At 40.3% G+C, this 24,391-nt stretch overlaps 1 protein-coding gene across 1 annotated transcript in view; it reads right to left on the bottom strand.

Moving 5' to 3' along the window:
- LOC149273400 (furin-1-like) overlaps positions 1–24,391 on the bottom strand; it is a 74,976-nt gene that overhangs the window by 25,552 nt on the left and 25,033 nt on the right. The window contains exons 2-3 of the mRNA XM_089506372.1: positions 11,941–12,039; positions 1,713–1,808 (exon numbers count right to left, since the gene is read on the bottom strand). Coding sequence (XP_089362498.1) covers positions 1,713–1,808; positions 11,941–12,039 — 195 coding nt within the window. The remainder of the gene's footprint in view (positions 1–1,712; positions 1,809–11,940; positions 12,040–24,391) is intronic.

The following is a 24,391-nucleotide window of genomic DNA, read 5'->3' as shown; positions in this document are numbered from 1 at the left end:
AAAGACTTTAACCACTGCTTTCAAAAGACAGAGCCAAAAGTGGGACTTTTTTGACAATGTGGGCCTCATTTTGTACAGTGAAAAGTAAATCCTGCATTCTAAATTAGGAACCTTGCACGACGGTAGCTATGCCATACGTCATGAACGGAACCATGAATTCTGCTTTGTACTGTACGAGAGAACGTCAGGCCATTTGTGTACGAGGTTAAGCTCAGCTTGGTAGTGTAGAATGACAACACACACACACACACACACACACACATCTACATCAGAACAAGAAACCTAACGTTTAGGAATGACACAGTCAAAGTCCACACCTAATCAGTCTCAAATTTAGATGGGGTCAGGGCCGGCCCGACAATGGAGCCGAGTGGGGCAACCGCTCCAGGCGGCACTTTGCCGTCCCAAGCCCTTTTCTTTTTTTTTTTTTTTAAGCGAAAGAGAGAAAGGGGCGCCGAGTGGTTTTCGCTTACCAAGCTGTCAGTACCCGCTCGGCGCCCCCCTCTCTCTCCTCTGCGGCGAGTCTTCCTGTTCGGTCTCGGTGCCGGCTTGTAATGCTGAGTGCCGGAAGATTTCCGGCGCTCAGCATTACAAGCCGGCACCGAGACCGAACAGGGAGACTCGCTGCAGGACTGCTGAAAGGTAAGTACAAGGGGGCGGCAGGGATGGAGGGAGAGGAAGGGTAGATAATGGGGGGGGGCGGCATTTTAAAATTCGCCCCAGGCATTTTGCCTTGGGCCGGCCCTGGATGGGGTAATGAGTTTTCCAAAAAACAATAAACATTCCTGTGCTAGTTCTTGTAGGACAGAGAGTAAAAGCTGTGGCCACAATCTCCGTTAAGGCTCAGACAGATGTTTTATAGCTGATATGCAATATAAATATGCATATAAATGCTTTGGCCAAACAACCAGGCGTCTGCTTTGGTTGGCTCTTTTGAGCCAGACTGAAGTGTAACAGTGGCCGTCATGGAAAGCTAATCTGCATCCACACGTCTACTCACACAGCCTCCACCGAACAAGAGATAAAAGCTATAGTGATGGGCATGGCTGCTGAATGTCAATTTAATGCCGGAACGAAGGCAAACTAGTAAAACCAGTATTAAGCCTGTGGTGCAGACCTATGTGCTATTGAAAAGCAGACATGTTTAACCCTGCTTTTTACAGAATGTCAATGGTTCTCATTACGAGATTCCTTCCCTGTATACATCAGCTGTTTAATTTTAGCAGCTATTGTGCTAGAAACATGTGGCATGCTCACTAAAGCCTTAAGACCTGTGCGTCGAAACGTTGCCTGCGTGAAATAAACTCACCTTATCATTTGAGTGCTGAGCCTCTGCTTCTTTATTTTGGATTTATTGAGGGACTTGGTGGTACCCTGGCTCGTGCACCATTTGTGCTGCATTCCAACCTTTCTTTTTGTGTACACTAATTATTATATACACACATACACATTATAAATATGACCATGCCATCGTGTAATGTTTAAGTACATTTGGAAGGTTTAATGTCCACTGAACATTGTGTAGTTTACGGTAAGTCATGTTATAAGTCAGAATCCTCGCGCGGGGTGGAAGTACCGTATGTTATGTAATGTGCGGCAGAGTAGGTCATTTAATTGCCCCAAAGAAATCGAAAGATGTCATTCATGTCACCACAGCAAACCGTAAAAAACGGCACAATACGGAATAACTCCTCCTAAAAACTTCAACTTACCAAATACCACTGCTGCAGAAATTTGGGATCTGTCGGTTCCGTAAAAATATCTCTCTTCTTTCTTTTCTTTGCCACCTGTTGTTCTAACCAGTGCACCTAGAATGAAATTTAGATAAATAGTTGAGATTTCAATACTAATGTTATATCTTACCCATCGGTATTGGATTAGAAAATACATTGCGTTTATACTATAATTTTGTAGAGAAGCCAATTGCTTTTGTTTATATTATTTTTCACCTAAATGACAAGATGACATTGCCAGCTTGATCGTTTTGATATTAATATTCACTAGAAATCATAAACTGCCAGCTTTGCGAAATGAAAGGGTTAAACGCCAACCATCTGGCAGAAATAATTTAGCGGGCTCTCCATCGATGAGATTATGACTATCCCTTTTACTTCCACCTAAGCAAAGTGGAGAAATAATGCACTTGCAAAGAGATTAAGCGCACATTTTTTTTGGAAAAGGCTATAGACAGACTGCCCAAAATTTACAGAGTCATTTAAATGAAAGAAACCGCAGTGAAAATGAATAATAGGCATGCGTAAAATTGTGATCTGCTCATCTGGGTCTAAAAGCAAGGCTCTAGTGCCCTTCAAATACTGGCAAAGAAAAAAAAACAAAAAAAACTAACACGGCTATGAGCAAAAGTACGGCGTCATTAAAGCTGCTCCACGAAAACTAAAGCATTTTAATCAAACCAGAAGAATTCTGAAAACAAAGACAAAAAGGAACATTGAGTGCGAAACAAAAAAACAACATTATGTTAAAACAAACATTTCCACTTTGTGTTGTTTTGTAGAGATGACATATATATATCCCTCTATATTCCTCACAAAAGGTATTTTCATTACCATGGAAACAAAGTAAAACTACTCATTTTTGAGCACTTTTTAAAAAGGAGGCCTTCACCTGCCTTAACTGTTTTTTTTTAACCAATACTGGGGATTTTTATGCAGAAATGTAAAACAAAATAAGATATATACTTAATAACAAACCAACATACAGTGAAGGAAAAAATTATTTGATCTGCTTTTGTACGTTTGCCCGCTGACAGACGTGATCAGTCTATAATTTGTTAGGTTATGGGTTTATTTGAACAGTGAGAGCCAGAACAAAAAAATCCAGAATAACACATTTTGAATAAGTTATAAATTGATTTGCATTTTACTCAGTGAAATAAGTATTTGATCCCCTATCTATCAGCAAAATGTCTGGCTCACAGGTGTCTTTTATACAGGTAACGAGCTGAGATTAGCGTGTTCCCTGTATAAAAGACACCTGTCCACAGAAGCAATCAATCCAATCAGATTCCTAACTCTCCGCCATGGCGAAGGCCAAAGAGCTGTCCAAGGATAAAATTGTAGACCTACACAAGGCTGGAATGGACTACAAGACAATTACCAAGCAGCTTGGTGAGAAGGTGACAACAGTTGGAGAATGTCTCCGTCAGCGGGCAAACATACAAAATCAGCAAGGGATCAAATCATGTTTTCCTACACAGTTTACTTACTGGGCTTTTCCCTTTAGGATTTTGTTGTGATTGTGCAAAATTTATAAAAATAATGTCGATGTCTGAAACAACCATTAAGAACAGAGTTAAATAAAAATACAGAAACTTGGAAAAAAAAGACAAACTATAATAAAAGCATGAACAGCAAGGTCAGCAATGTGTGAAAGAGCAGAAGAGGGGCCTTATACACATTGGGATTCACACTCCAATGTGCATTCTCCTTCAATTACTCAAGATCTCAGGAGAACACTCTCCAGTGGGAATTCCCAGTGAAGCAAGACACAATTTCAAGAAAGAAATCTATAGTAAAAAGCAGCGTGCAGGTTTATTAACCGCTCCAGCGCAAAAAGCCAATGTTTTAAAAAGGAGTCTACGGAGCAGAGACGGATGAAACATCAAGTGGTAGAAAATTCATTCTCCAAAAAGAATGACGGGAAATGAACTCTGAAAGCAATAAAAATTTATTTCACGCAGGTAGAGCGTGGAAAGAGATATTTCCCTGGACAATGTCTCAAACGGTGCTTTTTGATTACAAAAGGTGCTGTGGCCCGGTTTTCATTAGGAGGAGCTGCTGAAGGTATGACTAGAATAAAGGTGAGGTGAACTGTGCATACTATCTACTTAAATGAAATGAAATAATAGACTCAAAATGAATTATATCTGCTGTGGTTCATGAAACCAAACTCAATTGTAAATAGAAACTTAAAAATCTTGGCTAATAAATACAATGACTTCAGGTGGACCTTCTGGCTGGGCGCTGGACTAACAAGGGCGGCTGGGCGCTGGACTAACAAGGGCGGCTGGGCGCTGGACTAACAAGGGCGGCTGGGCGCTGGACTAACAAGGGCGGCTGGGCGCTGGACTAACAAGGGCGGCTGGGCGCTGGACTAACAAGGGCGGCTGGGCGCTGGACTAACAAGGGCGGCTGGGCGCTGGACTAACAAGGGCGGCTGGGCCCGGCACAATAAATGGATGGGGTTGCCCATGGTATGACTGACGACTATTGGTCTTCTTAGGAAAAACTCTAGTACTTCAGGCCAAATTCGCAGTTACCTATTTACAGGACTACAAATTTGTAAATGGATGTTGTCTTGGAGAGTTAAAGAACTTTGCTGGTAAAAAGAAATTACAGGCTTCTACAGATATAAGCTGTCCACCCAGACATACTTTCCAGACAGAGAAGAGCTTCTCATTGCTTAGCTCAGCAAACATTACTGTGATAAACGTGCAAAATTAAAGAGACGTTTGAAAGGGCATTAAGTCCTCATCAGAAGAGCAATGACTCAAGAGTGCATGAGGGTATCAGACAAAGTACATTTGTTCTGAGAGAGATTCGTCTGCTTAATAGAGTCCAAATAACAGATGACACACCAAGTTTCTTTATCGCTTATGGCTTACAAAAGGCATCTCTGACAAAGAGACAGACATGTCTCCGGCAGTATCAGCAAGATCAAGTTTCCTGAATTCTAAAGCCTTATACAGAACAAGGAAGACATCTTAAAAGCCCCACATAAAGCAGGATACCAACTTTGTTTTAGCTGCCACACAATACGTATCATTCTTCTCTCATTGTAACAGGGTTAATAGCAGATGTAAGGTTTCCCACATCTGACAGGCTATTTCTGGAGAATTTCTGCGAGAACATTTCCAGCCAGTAGTCTTTCACTTGTATCTTAAGTATTTATACTACATTACATAAACTTGTTTTAAAGACATGTATTGATTAAAATCCATTTTAAAAGCATGTGCACAAAAGACACCAACATTAAATGGGAGAAATCAATATTCCGAGTAACATTTGAAGTGGCAGTTCAGATGTTTATATCCTGCACCATCCAGTTTTCTCCTCCTAGACCAGGGGTAGGCAAACTTCGCTCTCCTGATGTTGTGGACTACATCTCCCATAATGCTCTTACAGTCATAATGCTGGCAGAGCATCAAGGGAAATATAGTCCACAACATCTGGAGAACCGAAGTTTGCCTACCCCTGTCCTAGACCTTTGACTCGGGAACTAGAAGAGCTTTGCTTACGACCTCAGGGACAGTGGTCCAATTTTTAGGGTCACACAGTCCTTAAATCATCTCCCATGATTTGCAGTTTTGCACTGATGGTATGGGACTGGCAAACACAGGGGAAGCTGCCAAAAGCACAGATTAAGTTTTCTGGGAAAGAGAAAAACACAACGGGAGACACCCTTGTTGCCGTTTACGTTAAGGAAGCTGTGATCTGTCCTCCTTCAGATCAGACCTATATGACTCAAGGCCTTATGCATGTGCACTATGTGGAACATCGGGTATGACATCATAACCTAGATTTCTGCTCAGTGGAGAGGAGCATGGAAGTATGCCAGAGAGACCTGTGCAGTATGTCTCCCCTTTTAATATGCTAGCCTAGACAGAAAGCACTGCAGGAACATATCAATAACCACTTCTATGTAGTAACGGACATTAGATTAATAAGACTACTCTTGCTATACACAATCATCCATCACATTTTAGAATCTGGTTTTCAGGTGCAATCCTTTTACGAACACAGGGTTTTATGCAGCCGCATTATTCTTGTAAGAGACACACTGATACATGGGAAGGTAACGGGACTCTTGAGTCACATTTATGATTGTAACTACAACGGGTAATACATAAACTTAATATGTCAAGTTAATGTAGATGCTTATTTCTAAGAGAAAGGTCTACCCTCTTTTAAAACAGAGCAGCTACACAACTCAGGCTGCAAAATCTCAGCTTTATAACTCATTAACCGTAATTTTCCAAAAACTTGAGTATGGGTGGAGGTAGGGCAGGTAACATGTCCCACTCAGATTACAAAACTGCCCTGGAGGCATCAGTCAGTAAAACAAGCAAAAGTGCAGAGAACAATGGAAAAATGATCGCCCTATTTCCACGGAAGCTCTGTGGGTAAAGTTTTAGATGGTGATAGGAAGTTAAGGATACGCATCCAAATGTCAGTCAATGAGGGCAGCCTCTCTATACACAGAAACAGAGTGAAGGGACAATACAGCTTAATGTTATGAGATCCATTTAACACAAAGTCCTAAAAGTTCATAAGCGAAAACCCGCCATCGCTCGCCTGAAACCTCACCATAAGACTTCTTCTACAGAAATTTGGCGCAGTTACCAACTTCCTCTACTCTGTAAAACGCAGTACGTGAAGCTTGGTGGTTGCTTATGCCCGTGGCATTTTCTATTTTGAGCTCAATTGTGTATCCAAAGGGCCATGTTTATGAAGAACAATAAAGGAGAGCTTTATAAAGTCCATGTTAAAGAAAACACTGTCAGGAGCAAACGACAATTTACTGCTTATAGGGCACAACCCGTTTTAAAACAGGGTTCCAATGGCAAACATTATGTAATGGATTTTTACCAGTATGTTTAATGTGGCAGGGTAGCAAGCACATTATCCCAAATAAAAGGGCCACCTCAAATGGATACTACAAAAAACATCTCAGCTGAGAATATAAGAATATCGATATCGCTTCACTGAGGGAGATTTGAGAAAAACTTTCAGATGATTCACTGATGGTTTATTACAGATCCGATACAAACAGAATCTTGCTTCCACTGAAAATCAGAACACTCACTTAGCAGAGGGCACTCCAATGGAGACCCAGCAATCCTTGTGACAAGATCGGAGTTCAAGGACTTCTTTTACTGGATTATTAGATTTAGAGGAAATTGGAAGTGGTGCCTGAATCAGAACATCCAAGGTCGAAACAAAAGCAGATGGAAAGACAACAATCACATGCTCGCAACGAACCGGAATAACAGTACACAAACAGGTCAATGGTGTATGTGATGGAACGGTTTGGGAGGCAGCTAAACAAACTACACTGTGCTACAGGATATCAACTACATCATATACAATATATCAAATACATAAAAAAAGGTTGAAACCCATAAAAACCAACCCTGGAACATCATCAGAATCACTGGTTGGGAAATTATCTGGCTAAAGTGTGTTCTGCAGCTGGTCAGCTGTTGTCACTTACTTGTTATCTAGATCTTAACTTAAATATAAAAGGTGCTACACTGCCACTAATAGAAGAGTATCAGCCATGCACAGGGTACATTTCGGGGGCAGAAAATCCTAACCAACGTCAGCCGATCCATTATTTTCTTTGGTTTGTTGAGCTGCGACCTCAATAGCAAAAAAGTGAGTACTATCTGGTCTGTCAATTATTCACTTGAGCAGCCTTGTGTTTCATGACACACGTGTACATATAATATTGTTTGCACTGGTGATCTAATGTTCTTATTGCCACTGAAATGTCCAGGACTGTGTCAAGCAGTGGGGGGAAATATTAGGTGGAACTAGGTCACCTGGGTCACCTGGTTAAAAAGAGCACATTTTGAGAAACGCAAAAGAGAAGTGCTCCTTAATGAGAACTTAAACAGAAAGCACTCTCTATAAGTCCCCAATCCTCGCTGATCCAGCGCTGGAGCTGACTGGTGGTAAAAATATAACATGGTAGGCAAATGTGTTTGGCAAATAGCGGGGGAACGGGCAGATTCTTCTATTGTACAAAGCAGGGGGTTATAGCTCAGAAAGTTAATTGATATGCTAAGTCTGACACGGATCTCAGGTTCCATATGGTAACTCATCCCGCTAAAAAAAAACCAAAAAAAAAAACCAGCCCCCCCACAGTTTTGATAAAGGAGACAGTACCCCTTTAAGTGAAAACATGAAACAGATGCATGCAGGTGTATACCTTTTTTCCAGGCTTCTGCTAAGAAATTGTTTATGGGGTCTGCAGCCCCTCCAAAGGGAAATGGAAAAGGACATGTACTGCTGCACCCACATGCATGCTGCCAGCAGGGCTCAGGATTAAAAGTCATAAGCAACCGAGAGCATAATATTTCATATTTCTTTAAAAAAGCCGTCACCCATGATGCTTCTTAAAAATAAAGGATGTGTCCCATAGATTGTAAACTTGCAAGAACTCCTTCTGTACCAGCGCTATAGAATCTCCTGGTGGTATATAAATGTAATGTAATTTCATCTAAAACAAAAAAGTAAGAGGGCTGCGCTTGCAAGTTTCATAGAGAGAGAGGAAAGGAGAGAGAGAGAGACAGAGAGAGAGAGAGAGAGAGACACACACAATGTTTCAGGTCAAGGAATGCTTTTCAGTAAGGGCACTTACTCACATTCAAAAATACCTCACTTAGGAAGGGCTGGTCTAGTAAATGGGACATACGATCTTGTCAAAAAATTCCGCTCTGCACAATTAGCAAGTCTTAGTCATTCTATTTTGTACCCAAAACAAACAAAGACGCTTAGTGAAAAGAAACCAAAATGTTACTGGCCTTTTAATTAACCTGCTCCACTTTACTAAATGGGTTCTGAATTACCATCATCCACGAAGCCTGCCTCACCAACCCCAGACGGCTGAATATCGCAAGTTATGGAGGTCTTTGTAGGACTAAATTCTAGCCTCTCATTACCTCGGCACTAATAATTGTGGATTGCTTGGAGGCAAACAATTTAAAATTAGAACAAAGTATTCATTTTCTATGCAGACCTAAAAAGAGATGTGTTAATTGTTTTGTAGAACAGGCTGAAACCCATTAAATCTTCCAATCTTAGAACAGGTTTCTGATCCCTGCGGAAGAGATGCATCCACCAGCACTTTTATCAGCTCGCTTTTCACATTTAATGGGAGCAGCATAGAGATACCGTGTAAGGAAGTTTCAGTTTCCAGAATTATATTCTGCTTAAAAGACTAATCTTTTGACTGGTCATTACATGATAGATTGCCTGGATTTTTCAATGACAGGATTTAATTTTCATCCGATAAAAGGGTTTATTTGCAATTACCCTGCTGAGATTCTTCTACAAGAAGGGTTTAGTTGCCCCGGCATGGTACATAGTCAAAACTTTGAATGAATCTTAACAGACCAATCTCTCTGCGGTTGGCCCTTAATGCTGTATAGTGAATTTAGGAGAACACTATTATATAGCTCTAAAAGTTACAATAATGGTGTTTCTAAATAAAATCAATTTAATAAAAAAATATTCTTCTAAATGCATAACTGTTGCATAAAAAGCTATCACTAATATGAGAAAGTCATGGTTAAAAGCCCTGACTCCTAGCCATTCATTCATCCACCCAACAGTGTCTTTTTTGAACTATTAATCATTTCTTTCTCCAGTCTAGAGGTCACTTTAACATGCTGATTTCAATTCTAGAAGTAAAACCATTTAAAAGGGGGGGGGGGGGAATAACCAGATTTGCTTCAAGGCTCTATAAAGCAGATACTATAAATCACTATAAAATAATTACTTTCATTTATTGATTTATATAGCATGATATTCCACAGTGCCGTACAATATGTAAACAGCAAATAAGTAGTGCATCACACACCAATTTGGATTTAGGGTTAAGTAAAGCCCTGTTTAAATGATCTTAACAACTAGAATATCCCATGAAAAGTATCATACAATAATATTTTTGTATCATTGTATGAGGATTTCAATTCCACCAGGAGACAGGGCAAGTTATATTCCTGAATGTGAGAATCCTCATACAATAAAGTATTATTGTATGATACCTCCCATATTCTAGAGTGTAAGATCATTGGAGCAGGGCTTCCCAATTCCAACAAGTCCAAATTGTTATGTGATGCCTTACTTGTTATGTCCAGTTTACCCATTGTACAGTAATGTGGAAGATGGTGCTATATTAAACAACAAATATATAGCAATATTGTAATATGGCGTATCACAACTTTAGCATATGTATCTTAAGTATTTCTATACACAATGCTTATGGTTTGCGTAATACACGCAAAACGCATAGTCAATAGTGTATTTACACTGAGGGCAATCAAACCTTCCTAAGCAAGCAAGCAAGCTGCATTGATTCGGTTAATAATAAAAAATAAAATATGGTCCAATATATTGGATTGCCCTTTAAACAAAGCATAGCCAAGGGTTAAATAGACATTAAAAACAGTAGATCTATTCTTTCAAGACAGGACGATACAAAAGTTAAACAAATCTCATTACTTTATATGGTCTGGTTCATTATAAAATGCTTACTTTGACATCTAAAGAAATGGTTGGAGGGAGACTTTGCTATGTAAATCCTTCAGATTTAGAGAAGATTGAAAAAAAAAGCTTGATTTAATCTAGAAATTTACATATCACATTTAGGCTTTGAAGAAGCAATTATACAGCGCTGTAGAATATGATGGTGCTATATAAACCAGAAAATAGTAATACAACTGAAAGCAAAGGGCACAAGTTCACTTTAATACTGTTAAGGAATTTAAATATGCACGGCATACGGGAAAAGAGGTACACTGAATATAAAACAAGGCAAAACACTAAATAAAATATCAGTTTTTACCATAAAGTTGTGTTTCACAAGCGGGCTTTGTAATACGCAGATCAGTAAATTGTGTGCGGCTTAGATGAAAGCATAAGGCAGAATGGCAGTTTATTTTATGGGTAACAGTGGGGTGCCCATAATTAAATCCAGATAATTTGATTTATCTTCTATTAAGACTGATGGCAGTCTCATATGTTCATTACAAAAGCTAAAGGCCAAGTACAGACACTACCACTTTATGTATATTCATGTGACTGCCTGGTGTATGGTGTGCACAAGGCATAACAAATTACTCAGGGTACTGCAGAAACACATCTGTAGCATCACTATATAAACCGCTGTATAGACAGTATTTTAGATTATGGGTAAAATGTAATGATTCCGGAGAAAGAAAAAACAAAAAACACTAAAACTGGCTGTATTTGTTAGGAAGCATTATATCAACTTCAAAACATCAAAAAGGTGTACCTTATTACTACATACCGTATTTGCTCGATTATAAGACGACCCCCCAAAATCTGAATATTAATTTATGAAGGAAAGAAAAAGCCTGAATATAAGACGACCCTAAAGGAAAAAAGTTTTACCAGTAAATGGTAATTCATGTAAACTATGTAAACAATTGTTTGTTAATAAAAGCTGATTAAGAAAAATATTTTGTTTTTATTTACTTTTTTTTTTCAACCTGCCCCCCAAGTGTAGGCTTCTGAGTGGCAGCATATGGATGATTTTTGCTAAAAAGACACTGCTTCCATTATTAAATTGATACAGCCTGTTTCATATGTCTGTAGTATAATCAATCATTAACATCAAATTAACACTGCATTCTAACATTATACAGTATATGACATATTGATAAATATGTCTCTTCCGCTTTAAAAGAGCCAACAATGGCTCCTCACAGAAAGTGTAAATAGTCTGTACATCCAAGGAAATGTTGACCAAAAGGTGCAATAAGACCTTAAGGGATTAATGCATAAAGCAGGGGCTGCTATGTTTATATTCTGAAGAGCAGTCTTCCCATTAACTATAATAAAAAAAAAAATACTTTTCAAAGAAATGGAACCACACAGTAAATAAAAATATTATGTTAAATATGGTGCTGCTCTGTTTGCAGTTTGATTGTTATAACTGGATGAAGATCAGGATGGGAACTATAAACAGTAAAAGGGGTGGCCAAGATTGCCTATTAATACTATAGTTTGGGCTTCCCAAACATAAGATACACAAGACCTTTTGTTATCACTTTGGACATGAAAGTTCCTATATAAAAAGAAGTTTACAAATGAAATTAGCAAAAATGATTTTTTCTGCACATTATTATTAATCATCTCTGTAACCTCCACCAATTCCTTTCAACCTTACCTGAGGTTCTCTGCTTAACAACACATGTCTGGGTCTATGAGGAGATAACGACCTCTTCACCACTGCCCGATGACTGAAGTGGAAATAATCACCAAATATCTAAAAAACAAGATAATATTTGTATTTAAAAAAAAGTGGAAATTGCATGACGTTTCTCAGTACAACTGTATATTCATGAAACAATAGCACCAACCATTGGTCATTTATACAAGCATAATAACCAAGACTGGGCACAAAAATGAGACGAAGAAATATGACAATCTTGGCAGTAGCCCCTGGTAGATTAAGCTCCTGATTGGCAACGATCAGACATCTCCTCTAAAACAGCCCATTCATACCATAAAGGTCTGTGCAGAACTGACAGGTGTAGGGTGGCAGGTCCAACGGGCAGTAGTCCCTCTGCCACATAACAGGCATGCCCCTTGTGTTATGGTTAATCTGTATTTTAAACCTCACCATTTCAATAAAGCGGGTAGAATTCTTTGGAGAAGTTAATATTGATTCTGGAGAAATCTAGCTCAATTCATGGACTTGTTTTGGAGTTACTGGATACAGGTTTCGGGTAAATGTTATTCATTTTTAGCATGCGTGGACCAACTACAGTGATATTTGCAGCTTATCTTATAAATATTTAAGATTTATGCATATATTAAAAGATTTCTTCAGAACTTCATGTGATGTCTGCTGATGTCGCTGCCCTTGGCCTTCTGCGATGTCATACTGATAAGAGGTGTCCTTAATTATTGGCACCGTTATCAGAACAGAACAAATGGCTTGATGTTTATTGCTTACGGGCTCATAAGCTCTACATTAATTATAATATAAATAAGTACAACCTCAGGAGGTCTTCACTGAGTGTTCAAAGTGTCCAGGGTCATGGTTTAAGGTGCTATTCGGCGTTAGTACATTTTGTGTTGTTTGCAATATATAACTGTATGAAATAAGATGTTTTGAAATGACGAACACGGTTTATATAAATCGCTTGCCTTAGACCAGTATTGACTGGACTGTGATTCGGGGCACAAACTATTATGAAGAAAGAAGAGTTTACAGATTTAAGCTCTGAGCAGACTACTGAAGTCAGTCACACTTGTCAACCAATATTGTATTTAAAACCAAATGAGCCGGTTAAATATTTCTCGGTGGGTTGTTATGGAAACCTACTGGACATTTATAAGGACACCCAGAATGCAAATACAACAGAAAAGCATGCTGCTTGATAAATAGATTTTTGCAGCACGGAACGTTTCTTAGAAGACATTATAAAAACTAGGCTGTCAATCCAAAGAGACCAAACGGCACCGGGCAAAGTAGCCATACCCTTATCTCAACCGCTCTGCCCTTACAATAGCGAGCATAAAAAAAACCCATCAAGGCTACTTTGTTTGATTCCCACCTCCAAAAATAACACTAATAATTCCTTTACTACAAACAAAAGAAAGAGGTTGCAAAGTCATCTATCTTAGGTGTCTAAAGAACAGCAAAACAAGTGTGGGGAGTCGAGGTTCCTTACTCAACGCTGGCACCTTAAAATGACGAGTTCACAGGAGAAGGCATTGTTTTGCGCAGCGAGCGCACCGTAATGATCCAAAAGCAGATGGATAGATCCGACTGCAGCCAGTCAGGAGCGGGAGGCAAGTTACAGACACATCCAGCGTTCCTCCAACTAACACTGGGATATAATTAAGACAGAAGCTGAAGACATTGCGTGTATTTGTATGAAAACTAGTTCTACCCTCTCTGTGACAGGAGATACATTTATTCATCAACGGTCAGATGTCACGATATTGCGGTGTCAAAGTTGGCGACCTTTCTGGGAAGTCAGGGGAAGAATGCAATACTGTGTGATTTTAATATGGCGGTTGTCCGTCAACGTCAGGAGGCCCGGAGTTTGCCCTCAACACCCTGTTACGTTGCTTTGAAAATTGATTTACATCAGCCTTCATTCTGTGACGTGGTCTTGAAGTCTAATTCTACTCAATTGCCCAATAAAAGGACTCACCTTGATTACTCGCTTCATAAAAAAGGATTACGAAAGATTATTTTTTATGGCACAGTAACAACCTCTGATAATTAACCCCTTAACGACCTTTGACGGTGCAGGACCGTCATGGAAAAACGGTCGCTTAACGACCTTTGACGGTCCTGAACCGTCAAAAAATTAAACAAGCTTAGAAAGTGATCAACGATCACTTTCTTCGCTTAAATGGCGTTACTGTAATGCCTCGATGTCTGGCCCCTCCCTGGGGCGTCAACAGCCGCCATACATTGTATGGCGGCGTACGCCCGTTTTAAAAGTGTTTAGGAGGCGATCAACGATCGCCTCCTAAACTTAAATGGTGTCGCTGGAATGCCTCGATCAGGAGGCATCCAGCGACACCAAACACTTACCTCTGGATGGGTTGTGACCGCTCCGGAGAGCGGTCACAGCCGCAGCTGCCGGTGATCTTCGCCATCAGCAAGATGGCGGCGGCCCGGGACAATAAAGATGAAAGAGTTCACTAGATGGTCTCCAGACCCTCTAGAGAACTCTGGCTCCACTTGCAGGTTGAATACAGGTACTGCACTCAACCATGCAAGTCAATGGAGCCCAGCTTTCTAATCACAATGTGATTAGTAAAATATTCAAAAAATTTAAAAAAATGGGAAAATATAAATAAATGTGCTAACATTTAAAAATAATTATGCAGTGATGTCACTAGATGAACCATCCAGTACCAGCAAAATGTGTAAAAAAAATATAAAAAAAAAAGTATAAAAAATAAAAAATTTGAGCAAGTGCTAAAATTTCTCAAAAATCTCAACAAAGTTAAAATAAAAGCACTTCAAATACCCAAGGGGTGTCTAATATAAAAAAAAAATGGCTGATGGGGTAAATTGGAGTGGCAGAGCTCAAAGATAGGGCATAGGTACAGACTGACCAAAATGGAGAAAAAAAAGCGCACTTCCCAAATGTGGCATTTTAAATCTCAAACAACACGACAAACCCATGCATGTGGGGTATCGCTGTACTCAGGAGATGTTCCTGAACACATATTGGGGGGGTTGTTTGACAGTGACATATACCAGGACCTGTATATCTATAACTAAAGTACAATTTGTGTGGAAAAAAATTTAAAAAAATTACTATTACAAAGTTTGACAAAGTGTAGTTGTATAACTGTTGCATGGAAAGGTTTAAAATAACAGCATTTGAAATACCCTGGGGTGTCTAGTTTTTAAAAATATATGGTTTGAATGGGTTAAATTGAGTTAACCGGCTTCAAAGATATTCCAAAGAGGAGATGGAGGCAGACTGACCAGATTTGTTAAAAAAGGTTTGGAAATCATACTTGTACTTATTGCCCTATAACTTACAAAAAACAGCAAAAAAACAAAAACATTGGGTATTTCTAAACTCAGGACAAGTAGTAGAATCTATTTAGCTAGTTTTTTTACTTGCTTTTTTAGGTGAGTAAAAGATTTTTCAAATAAAAGTCATAAAATGTGTTTTTTTCAATTTTTCACCATGTTTTTTGTATTTATTCTTTTATAGTACATAAGATGATACGATCTCAAAATAATGGTATCTGAAGAAAGCCCATCTTGTCCTGAAAAAAACAATATATAACTTATGTGGGTACACTAAATGGGTGAGGAGAAAATTACAGCTGAACACAAGCACCACAAAAGTATTATAACAGCCTCGGTCCAACAGGGTACAAAAAGAAAAAACGAGCCCGGTCCTTAAGGGGTTAAAAAGGCCGACTAGGCTACTGCCTAGTAGACTCTCTAAACAAGGGGCCACCACAAATGCTATATCTACATGTCTGTACCCCTATGTGAAACCAGCGTAATAGAACAGCGCATGGGAACCTTAGTATGTTGCCCTAGGGTCCTGTGCAGACCTGGCTTTATGATAAAGGCGACCTAGGCCATTGCACTGGGTGCTGGGCTGCTAGGGAAGACCCAGCCAGGCTCTCTGTGTCATCAAGCACCTGCGTGTAAGCAGGGAGCAGCAGTCATTAAATGGTGCTAGATACTTTGATGCCAGCTCTGGCACACTGGCATCTTAATCCAGCTCTGCAGAATTATACAGAGGAATATTAAAGCCGGGGCCCTACTCACCCCTACCGTCTACGTCTATAAAACAGACAGTGAAATCTTGCGTACAGTTTTTAATGTGCCGGCTTCTGACAAGTTCAGGAACTTCAGAGGTGACAGAGGTATAAATAACAATTTAAAAAGCAAGTGGGAAGCAGCAGGCAGCTCGGTAGATTTATAGCCGCCAGGAACAGTCTCTTTTATATGGCCAAACAGAAAGGCATTTCTCAGAACACAAAGAGTGACACTGTCTGGCATATGGACTCCTGAGCAGATGTAAAAAAGAAAACCTCATCCCTAAAGGATTAATTCTTAAGAATCCTACCCTGGACACCTACAACAACCGGTACACACAGGAAATATGTATCAGAACATCAGAACGGATACGGAACAAACTCATCAAAATCTGCTACAACAAAAAAAGACAAGTTAACGCAGAGATATCTACTCTCGATGAACAACTGGAACCAAACACAGAGGACAAAGAATATCTACAGCAGTACTATAAAAGACTCCAAAAAGCACTCATCAACACAAAGAAGAAGAAATTACAGAGATTAAGGCTAATTTCGGGATCTTCAACAGAACCTCCCAAACCAACTGGACAAAGCTGTGTGATTAACCTCTCCACTTACACTCCAAACAGGGAAGAACTGTCAGTACTCTCTAAAGGTCTATCATTTTGCCCAACAAGACCTCTGGACAAAATAACCCTGTGCAGTGATATGGAGGAATTCTTTCGAAAACTTAGACTCAAGGAATTCTTTCATGACAGAACGGACAATGCAACCAGTGACACTATGGAAAGACACAACAAATTGACTACAAAGAAATCCACTTGGACTCCAAAACCAGGATATAACCCTACACTCGACCGATATATAGAGAGCTTTAGACACAGAGTCAACTCGGAAATATTAGAGAAAAATACCAAAAAAACTGCCAACCTAACTAAGAAGGAACAGAAGGCCATTCGATCACTTAAGAACAATCAAGAAATTACAATTAAACCAGCAGATAAGGGAGGTGCTGTAGTTATTATGGACACTGAGGATTACAAAAAAGAAGCACACAGACAACTCTCTGATGACAGACACTACATCCAACTTCAGGAGGACCCCACAAACGCCTATACCAAAACACTCAAGAATACCATAAAAGCACTGCCGCCCAACATCAGACAACAGGTGGAAGGCTTGGTGCCAACTGACCCCAAAGTGGGCTCATTCTACATGCTCCCCAAAATACACAAAAAGGGAAACCCTGGAAGACCCATCATTTCAGGAGTCGGAACCCTTACAGAAAATATTTCTGGCTGGGTTGAAAAAATCCTTAAACCCTTAGTAAAGGGATTGCCCAGTTACCTCCAAGACACCACCGATCTTCTCAACAAACTTACCAACATCGGCACAGTTCCTGAGGGCACCATTCTTGCTACCATGGATGTAGAATCCCTCTACACCAACATTCCCCATCGTGACGGTATAGCAGCCTGCCGCAAATACCTAGAACAGGAGAACCTAGGAATGGAACCCATTACACAACTAATACAGTTTATCCTCAACCACAACTACTTCACATTTGGACAGGACTTTTATCTCCAAAAAATGGGGACCGCAATGGGCACACGAATGGCACCACAATATGCCAATTTATTCATGGCCAGACTGGAGGAGGACTACATCTCCACCTGCCACAACAAACCACTGGTATATCTCCGCTACATCGACGATATACTAATCATCTGGACTGGTAGCGAAGAGGAACTCCTCAGATTTCATGAAGGCTACAATGCCTTTCATCCCACTATAAAGCTGAAACTGAGCTACTCCCGCACTAACATCCAGTTCCTGGACACTACCATCTACATAAAGAACAAGTCCATTCAGACTTCACTCTACCGCAAACCAACAGATAGACCAACCTATCTGAAACACAACAGCTTCCATCCCAGACATACCAAAAACTCAATCATCTACAGTCAAGCTATTCGATATAACCGCATCTGTTCGGATCCTATGGACAGAGATAAACACCTCCAGAATCTCAGGGAGGAATTCATAAACCATGGGTACAGTACAAAAATCACAGACTCCCAAATACAGAAAGCCATCAATATCCCCAGAGAAAACCTCCTGAGATACCAGCAGCCACAAAAAAGAGATCGAGTACCATTAGTGGTCACCTATAATCCACAAATGGAAGCCCTGCGCAAGATCTCAAAGGAACTACAAGAAATCTTGCACACTGATGAAAGACTTCGGACGATATTCCCACATCCCCCACTGCTCTCATTCAAACAACCTCCCAATCTCAAACAATGTATAGTGAGGAGCACCCTTCACAGGCGAACAGCAAATGGTACCTCTCCCTGCCAACAAAAGAGATGTGAGACCTGTGCACACATCCTTCCCACAGATGAAATACAGATACCCGGCTCACACTTACACCACAAAACCAATGGCTGCTTTACCTGCAAATCATCTAACGTGGTGTACCTCATCATGTGTGCTAGATGCCCAACAGCGATGTACGTGGGGGAAACAGGCCAAGCATTACACAAACGGTTTAATTCCCACAGACATACCATCAAACAGAAAAAAGTAGATACACCTGTTGGAGAACACTTCTGTCAGCCTGGACACAGCATTCAGGATGTGAAGCTGTCAGTACTGATGGGATCGTTCCGCACCCAGAGGGAGAGAAAGATATGGGAGATCAAACTAATATACCGTTTTAATACCCTAATTACTGGCCTCAACAGAGACAGAGAATTCATCTCCCATTATAACATCACCAACCATTAATCCTCCCACAATTCGAATTTACTACAAACAACTTATTCCTGGGAACATTTGACACCTTCATGGATCTGGCATATGTCTAATGGTTTTATGGCCCCTCTAACCAGGGAGTGAACTGACCAACGATGCTTTGATTGAACCTTATCTGGCCATTGGATCTGTCCAACTAATTTACTGCTGAACAAATTCCCCAATACCTCTGTGTTTATCTAAAGTCTTTGTTAACGTGCGAATTGTGCTTTTGTATTTAGATAAGTCTGTGTTAGCTTCATTAATGCCTGAGGAAGGGACCTAACAACTTGGTCTCGAAAGCTCGCAATCAAACTCTCAGTTAGCCAATAAATGGTATCATTTTAACTATACTTTTCTCCTGTTTTCTCAACGGCTAACACGGTACAAAACCTTTTTATCTCTTTATAGCTAGAAAAGCAAGTGCAAAGAGGTGTGAAATGCTTAACCCTTCAAGGTCCAGACTGCCGAACAAAGCATTGTACATACTCTGCTTCAAGGCAGCCATAAGATGGTGTGTGTGTGTGTATATTATATATATAATATAATATAATATAATATATTAACCATTTAATAGTCCAAGTATTTTTGGTCACTCACCCCATATTCAAAGAAGATTTTTCCCTGTTATAAGGAGTCAGACTGTGGACCAACATAATTTGCCCATTTACCCCAAAATGCATAGGCCAAAATAGGCCATAATAATCAAACCTCTAAATTCATAAAATATATATATTCCCATACAAGCAAATGATACAAGCCATTAGCACAAAATAATTAATGAAATTCATATTTTTTTCTCCAAGTACAAACAGGCTTCCAGTCCAATCCACCCATCCTCCCTACCGTGTATTCTTTTATTTACCCGCACAGTGTCTGGGTATGGAAGATACAAGCCTTTTAGCTGATCAAAGCTTTGTACAGACACCTCTGTACCTACAGATAAACATGCGCGAACAACCATTCACAGAATCATATCCAGCGGCTTCCACTCCAAACAATTTAAAGCAGGAAAAAAACGCTTTAAAAAGTGATCATTCCTGAACGTTGCTTTTTTTTGCTCTACGGCATTTCTTTATTTTGAGTGGAAAAAAGCTTTTATAGTCAGAGGCCATAACCCCTTTCAAGCAACAACTCTAAAGACCAGAGGGCAGATGGCGCCGGACTGCAACAAGCAAACCTCCCAAAGAAAAAAAATATACATTAGATACGTCTATCACATATATAACATATACACACGTATATTATACATGCATATACACACAATGGTAACTATACAGAGCGACAGAGGGTACAGTCAGTAACTTTTACCAGCTCTGCTGGTAAGTATTTACAAACAATATCTCCTGGCTTTTTAACACTTAAGTTGTTGAAACTTTCGAGTAAAAGTGAACCTTCTCTTGGCGGCCGCCGACCGCTTCCTGCCACATGCTCTCTCTCGCAGGTGTTAGCAGGGTCCAGAAACACTCCTGGATCAGAAAGCGACTGCCAGGGCAGGAAGTGCTCGGCAGCTGGTAAAGTGCATTTTCCAAAGATTGGGGGTAAAATAATGACTCTGCAAACCTTACATTTATTAAGTGCTAAAAGCAAATTCTATTTGCTCTTATTGCCAGGTGTGGAAGTTCAAGCCTGGTATGTTTTCAGCTGTTTTCAACAAACCACAGGGTAGGAGAGGGAAGGTTTCCGTGAAAACTTATAAGCTGTAGCGGATGGTTATGGAACACAATCAAGACTGGCTCATTCCCAGAGTCCTGCACCAGTTGTGAAGCACACATCATTCAATCAGAATCAAATTGACGTATCTGGGAAACTTATCCGATATCACCAATCCACAAAACCAATGAAATATCTTGTTATTTCTGTTAGGTACAGAATAACGCTTACATTACAGGGTTTATTTATTCTTGGTCTTTAGGCTGAAGAGCTCATATACACATCCGTCCGCAGGATAGTTTTTACAATCGCCAATATTGTTCTGTGTAAAAGGGAGCCATGTGTGCATACGGGAGCATGCACCAAGCGAAATTAGCGAATTCCAGGCCTGGGTAGGATAGCACTTAAAGCTTTCAAGTGCAGGAACAGATTAGTCAGCTGGAGAGAAACGTTCCCGAAAGATGTGTGTGTGTGTGGGGGGGGGGGGGAACGACAAAACCTGCGCATGTGATGCTTAAAAAGGCAGCGATATCTGAAAAAGCAGAAATAGGTTAAAAGTGGCTGTAATTTGTGAAGGAAGAATCTGTTACAAAAAAAGATGCCTGGATTTCAAAAGCACTGAGCGCCAGGGGAGGGCTGGCAGCCTAAGGCCTGGGGGGGCAAGTCAAGTGAAGTGGCTCCGCCCCCTCACACTCACCTTTCACCCCTCACGCTGCTCCCATCACTATATCAATATCACTGCTGGAAAACTTATCTAAACGGCCGCTGGGTGCTGATGCCACCGGCCGGAGCTACTTTAATCCTTTTTTTAAATTTATTTAATATGCCGGATCAGCTTGCCATATTAAAAATAAAGTATTAAAGTAGCGCCGGCCGGCAGCATCAGCACCCAGCGGCCGTTTAGATTCGATTTCCAACAATCTGATGGCCGCATAGTGATGGGATCAGTGTGAGGGGTGAAAGGTGAGTGCGAGGGGGCGGAGCTTTCACCCCTCACGCTGATCCCATCACTTGGCGGCCATCGCATACGGTCGCTGGGTGCTGATGCCGCCGGCCGGCGCTGCTTTAATACTATTTTTTTTTTTCATTTAATAGCCGATCCGGCTTGCCATATTCAATTTTAAAAAAAAGTATTAAAGTAGCGCCGGCCGCGGCATCAGCACCCAGCGGCCGTTTAGATTAGATTTCGGGCAGCCTGGGGGGCAATTGCCCCCCTGCCCAGCCCGCCCCTGCTGAGCGCTCACAACCTTTCTGCGAAAAACGAGCCAGTGTGACAAATGCCTATCGTCACGTGGTTGGCCTGATACGTTTCAGTTTATCCCTAGGTGTGAGAAAATAAATCCCCTAACACGGAACAGACAACATACTAGCACATGGCAATTTAATGTGTGAAAAAACAAACTGTTTCCTGCAATATTTACAAGACAGACCTAATATAATTAAATAGTATCGCATGGTCTGCCCAAGACAGTAGGGTAAACAGCATGGGACTGTTACAGACGTCGACAGACAAAGCGTCGGACACAATCCTATAAACCAGGTAGCCCTGACTCCTATAGTTATAGCTGGTGTCTTGTTTTTAAATAAGTAAAAAGTAAAGTTTGTCTCCCAAACCACAGATATGACATATATCTACCCATATCTTCTGGAAGACAATCTTGTAGTTAGTCGTCACCCAGATTGCCTTTACACCTGCCATCTCATCAGATTTGCATGGGGGGGGGGGGAAGAGACCGTATCCAACTTGCCACAGAAGTCCCGAGTTAAACGATGTGTATTCGGATGTTGGTATTAAGCCTTTAATAAATAAAGAGTTGCCTATGGGCTTTATTTACACGAGCACAACTGGACCATATATGAAGAGCAAAATGCAGTGATAAGAATAAAAACGCAAGAAAACTGCTTTTCAGTGTCTCTTTTCAATTTTTATGGAAGTGCACTACTACAGCCATACATGTGGAGACTTAGCGCACTTTTTTTTTATTAAGTATTATAATAGCTTACAACTGGCTGGCTGACGGGTTTTCAGATGGATACTGGAAGCTAAACAAAAAGGCTGGTCCGGTTCGGACATCTCCTGAACAGCAGCAGAAGCAAAAAAGCCCAGTATCCGGCCGTATCGAGTTACTGCTGCAGACTGCTGACCCCCAAAAGGCTTACAATGTCAAGCTTTATGAAATATCAGCCACTTCCTATATTTCACAGCTGCGCCTGCTGACATTCAATCACTCATCACTCACAGAAGAGCCGAGAGATTACCGTCTTAGACTTTATGGCTCAAAAGTTATTACACATGAAAAGTAGGAACTTCCTTCGAAAGCAGATGTGCAAGAGTGTTTAGGCTTCATTCCAACACATATGCAGCATGTGCGCAGGTACAAAAATGGAAGACCAGTGCCTTACTGGAACCCCATGATAGAATCCTTAAAAAAAAAAAAAATGATTAATGGAACCTGTAATATGCTATAACGGGGTTCATGACCATTTGTGCAGAAACCAGCAGGGATTGGTGGAACTGATCAAACCAAGATTTCCCCAGAGAGCCTGTAACAGCCCTATCAACACCAAGTTCATGGACCCGGTCATGGATACTTTCATTTAGATGTAGGCTTGACTACTTCCTTGTGACTTTTATTAGCCTTGCTGGTTCAATGCTACTTTGGGCACTATTTAGGTGGGGATGAATGCCCTGGCTGAGGATACCCAGGATCGGTAGAGAGGCAAATTAGTAGCAAAGACTTAAGGGACATTTACCAAGTGTTCTGAGGAAAGGTATTTCTTACATTATACTACTAACCATAATTGGTTTGTAAATTTAGATACTTATGGGGAATAAAGAAAGGGAGGTAGAATTTTTTTTTATTTTTTTTTACTACTACTCTCTTACGTATATATACATGTATCGCTATTCGTATTTATGGCTGAACAAAGGTCATTGTTAATGAAAATGTTGCCAAATACTCATGTTGCTCATTAAACATACACTCCTTGCCCTCTCTCTTTCATCACGACTCAGATTAACCGATGAGATCGGCGTCTGTGGAATAATATGTAGTATAACCTATTAAAAAGTGCCGCATTCCCACTTTGATCATATTCATTGGAGGCGATAAGGCCACATTTCCCAAGAGCTGGGCACTCACTCAAGGAGAGAATGACATTTTCGTAGAGTATACGCACCACGGCACAGTCACTTTAAGGCCTTGCTTTATGGAGGGTATAGTAATAACTAAAGGACTAATAGAGTAAAATAAAAAGCTCGGCTGAAGTCATAGTAGAAATACATCCATCCTGAGGGTACTCAATGAGAAGAAAGAAGAGGAGGAAGAAAACAAAAAGCTAAGAAATAATTACTATGTTTAAGTAATTAAAATATACGTAGAGGGTAAACCTCATTTAAATTACCATTATCAATACAGTGCTATGTGATCGGTATTAATAAATGCCAATGGGGTTGCTTAGTAATGACAGTGAGAATCTGAGCAAATGTCTTTGGCAGGCAGGCTACAAGTTGAACAAGGCCATAAATAATAATTCTATAGGGCATGTACACACAGATTAAATAATTTAACAGCGGAAGACAGGAGTGCAATTTATACAGTCAATATAGCAGTAGAGTATATGTAGCACAGCAGAGAGAAGTAAAATACATATAATTACATCTGGTTACCAACAGCTTTAATGGCATCATAATTCACATGCAAGATTAATATGAACCGAAATATTAAAAAAGTCATTTTTACTGGAAACAACAACACACTAGGACAGCGATTAGGAAAGATTGAGATAGGGAAGAAGTCTAGCGATTTCCTGCTCTGCAGTTAACAAAGATTTGTGGTTCTTTCATTGCAATTTAGCTTAATGCCAAGTGTATCGACATTCATACAGAGGCTCCATGGGAA

This window comes from Sceloporus occidentalis, unplaced genomic scaffold (genome assembly GCF_023333645.1).
Source record: "Sceloporus occidentalis isolate IW3139 unplaced genomic scaffold, rSceOcc1.0.p SCAF_378, whole genome shotgun sequence".
Classification (NCBI taxonomy): domain Eukaryota; kingdom Metazoa; phylum Chordata; class Lepidosauria; order Squamata; family Phrynosomatidae; genus Sceloporus; species Sceloporus occidentalis.
Note: the sequence above shows the minus strand (reverse complement) of the source record. Positions and strands in the feature narration are given on the sequence as shown.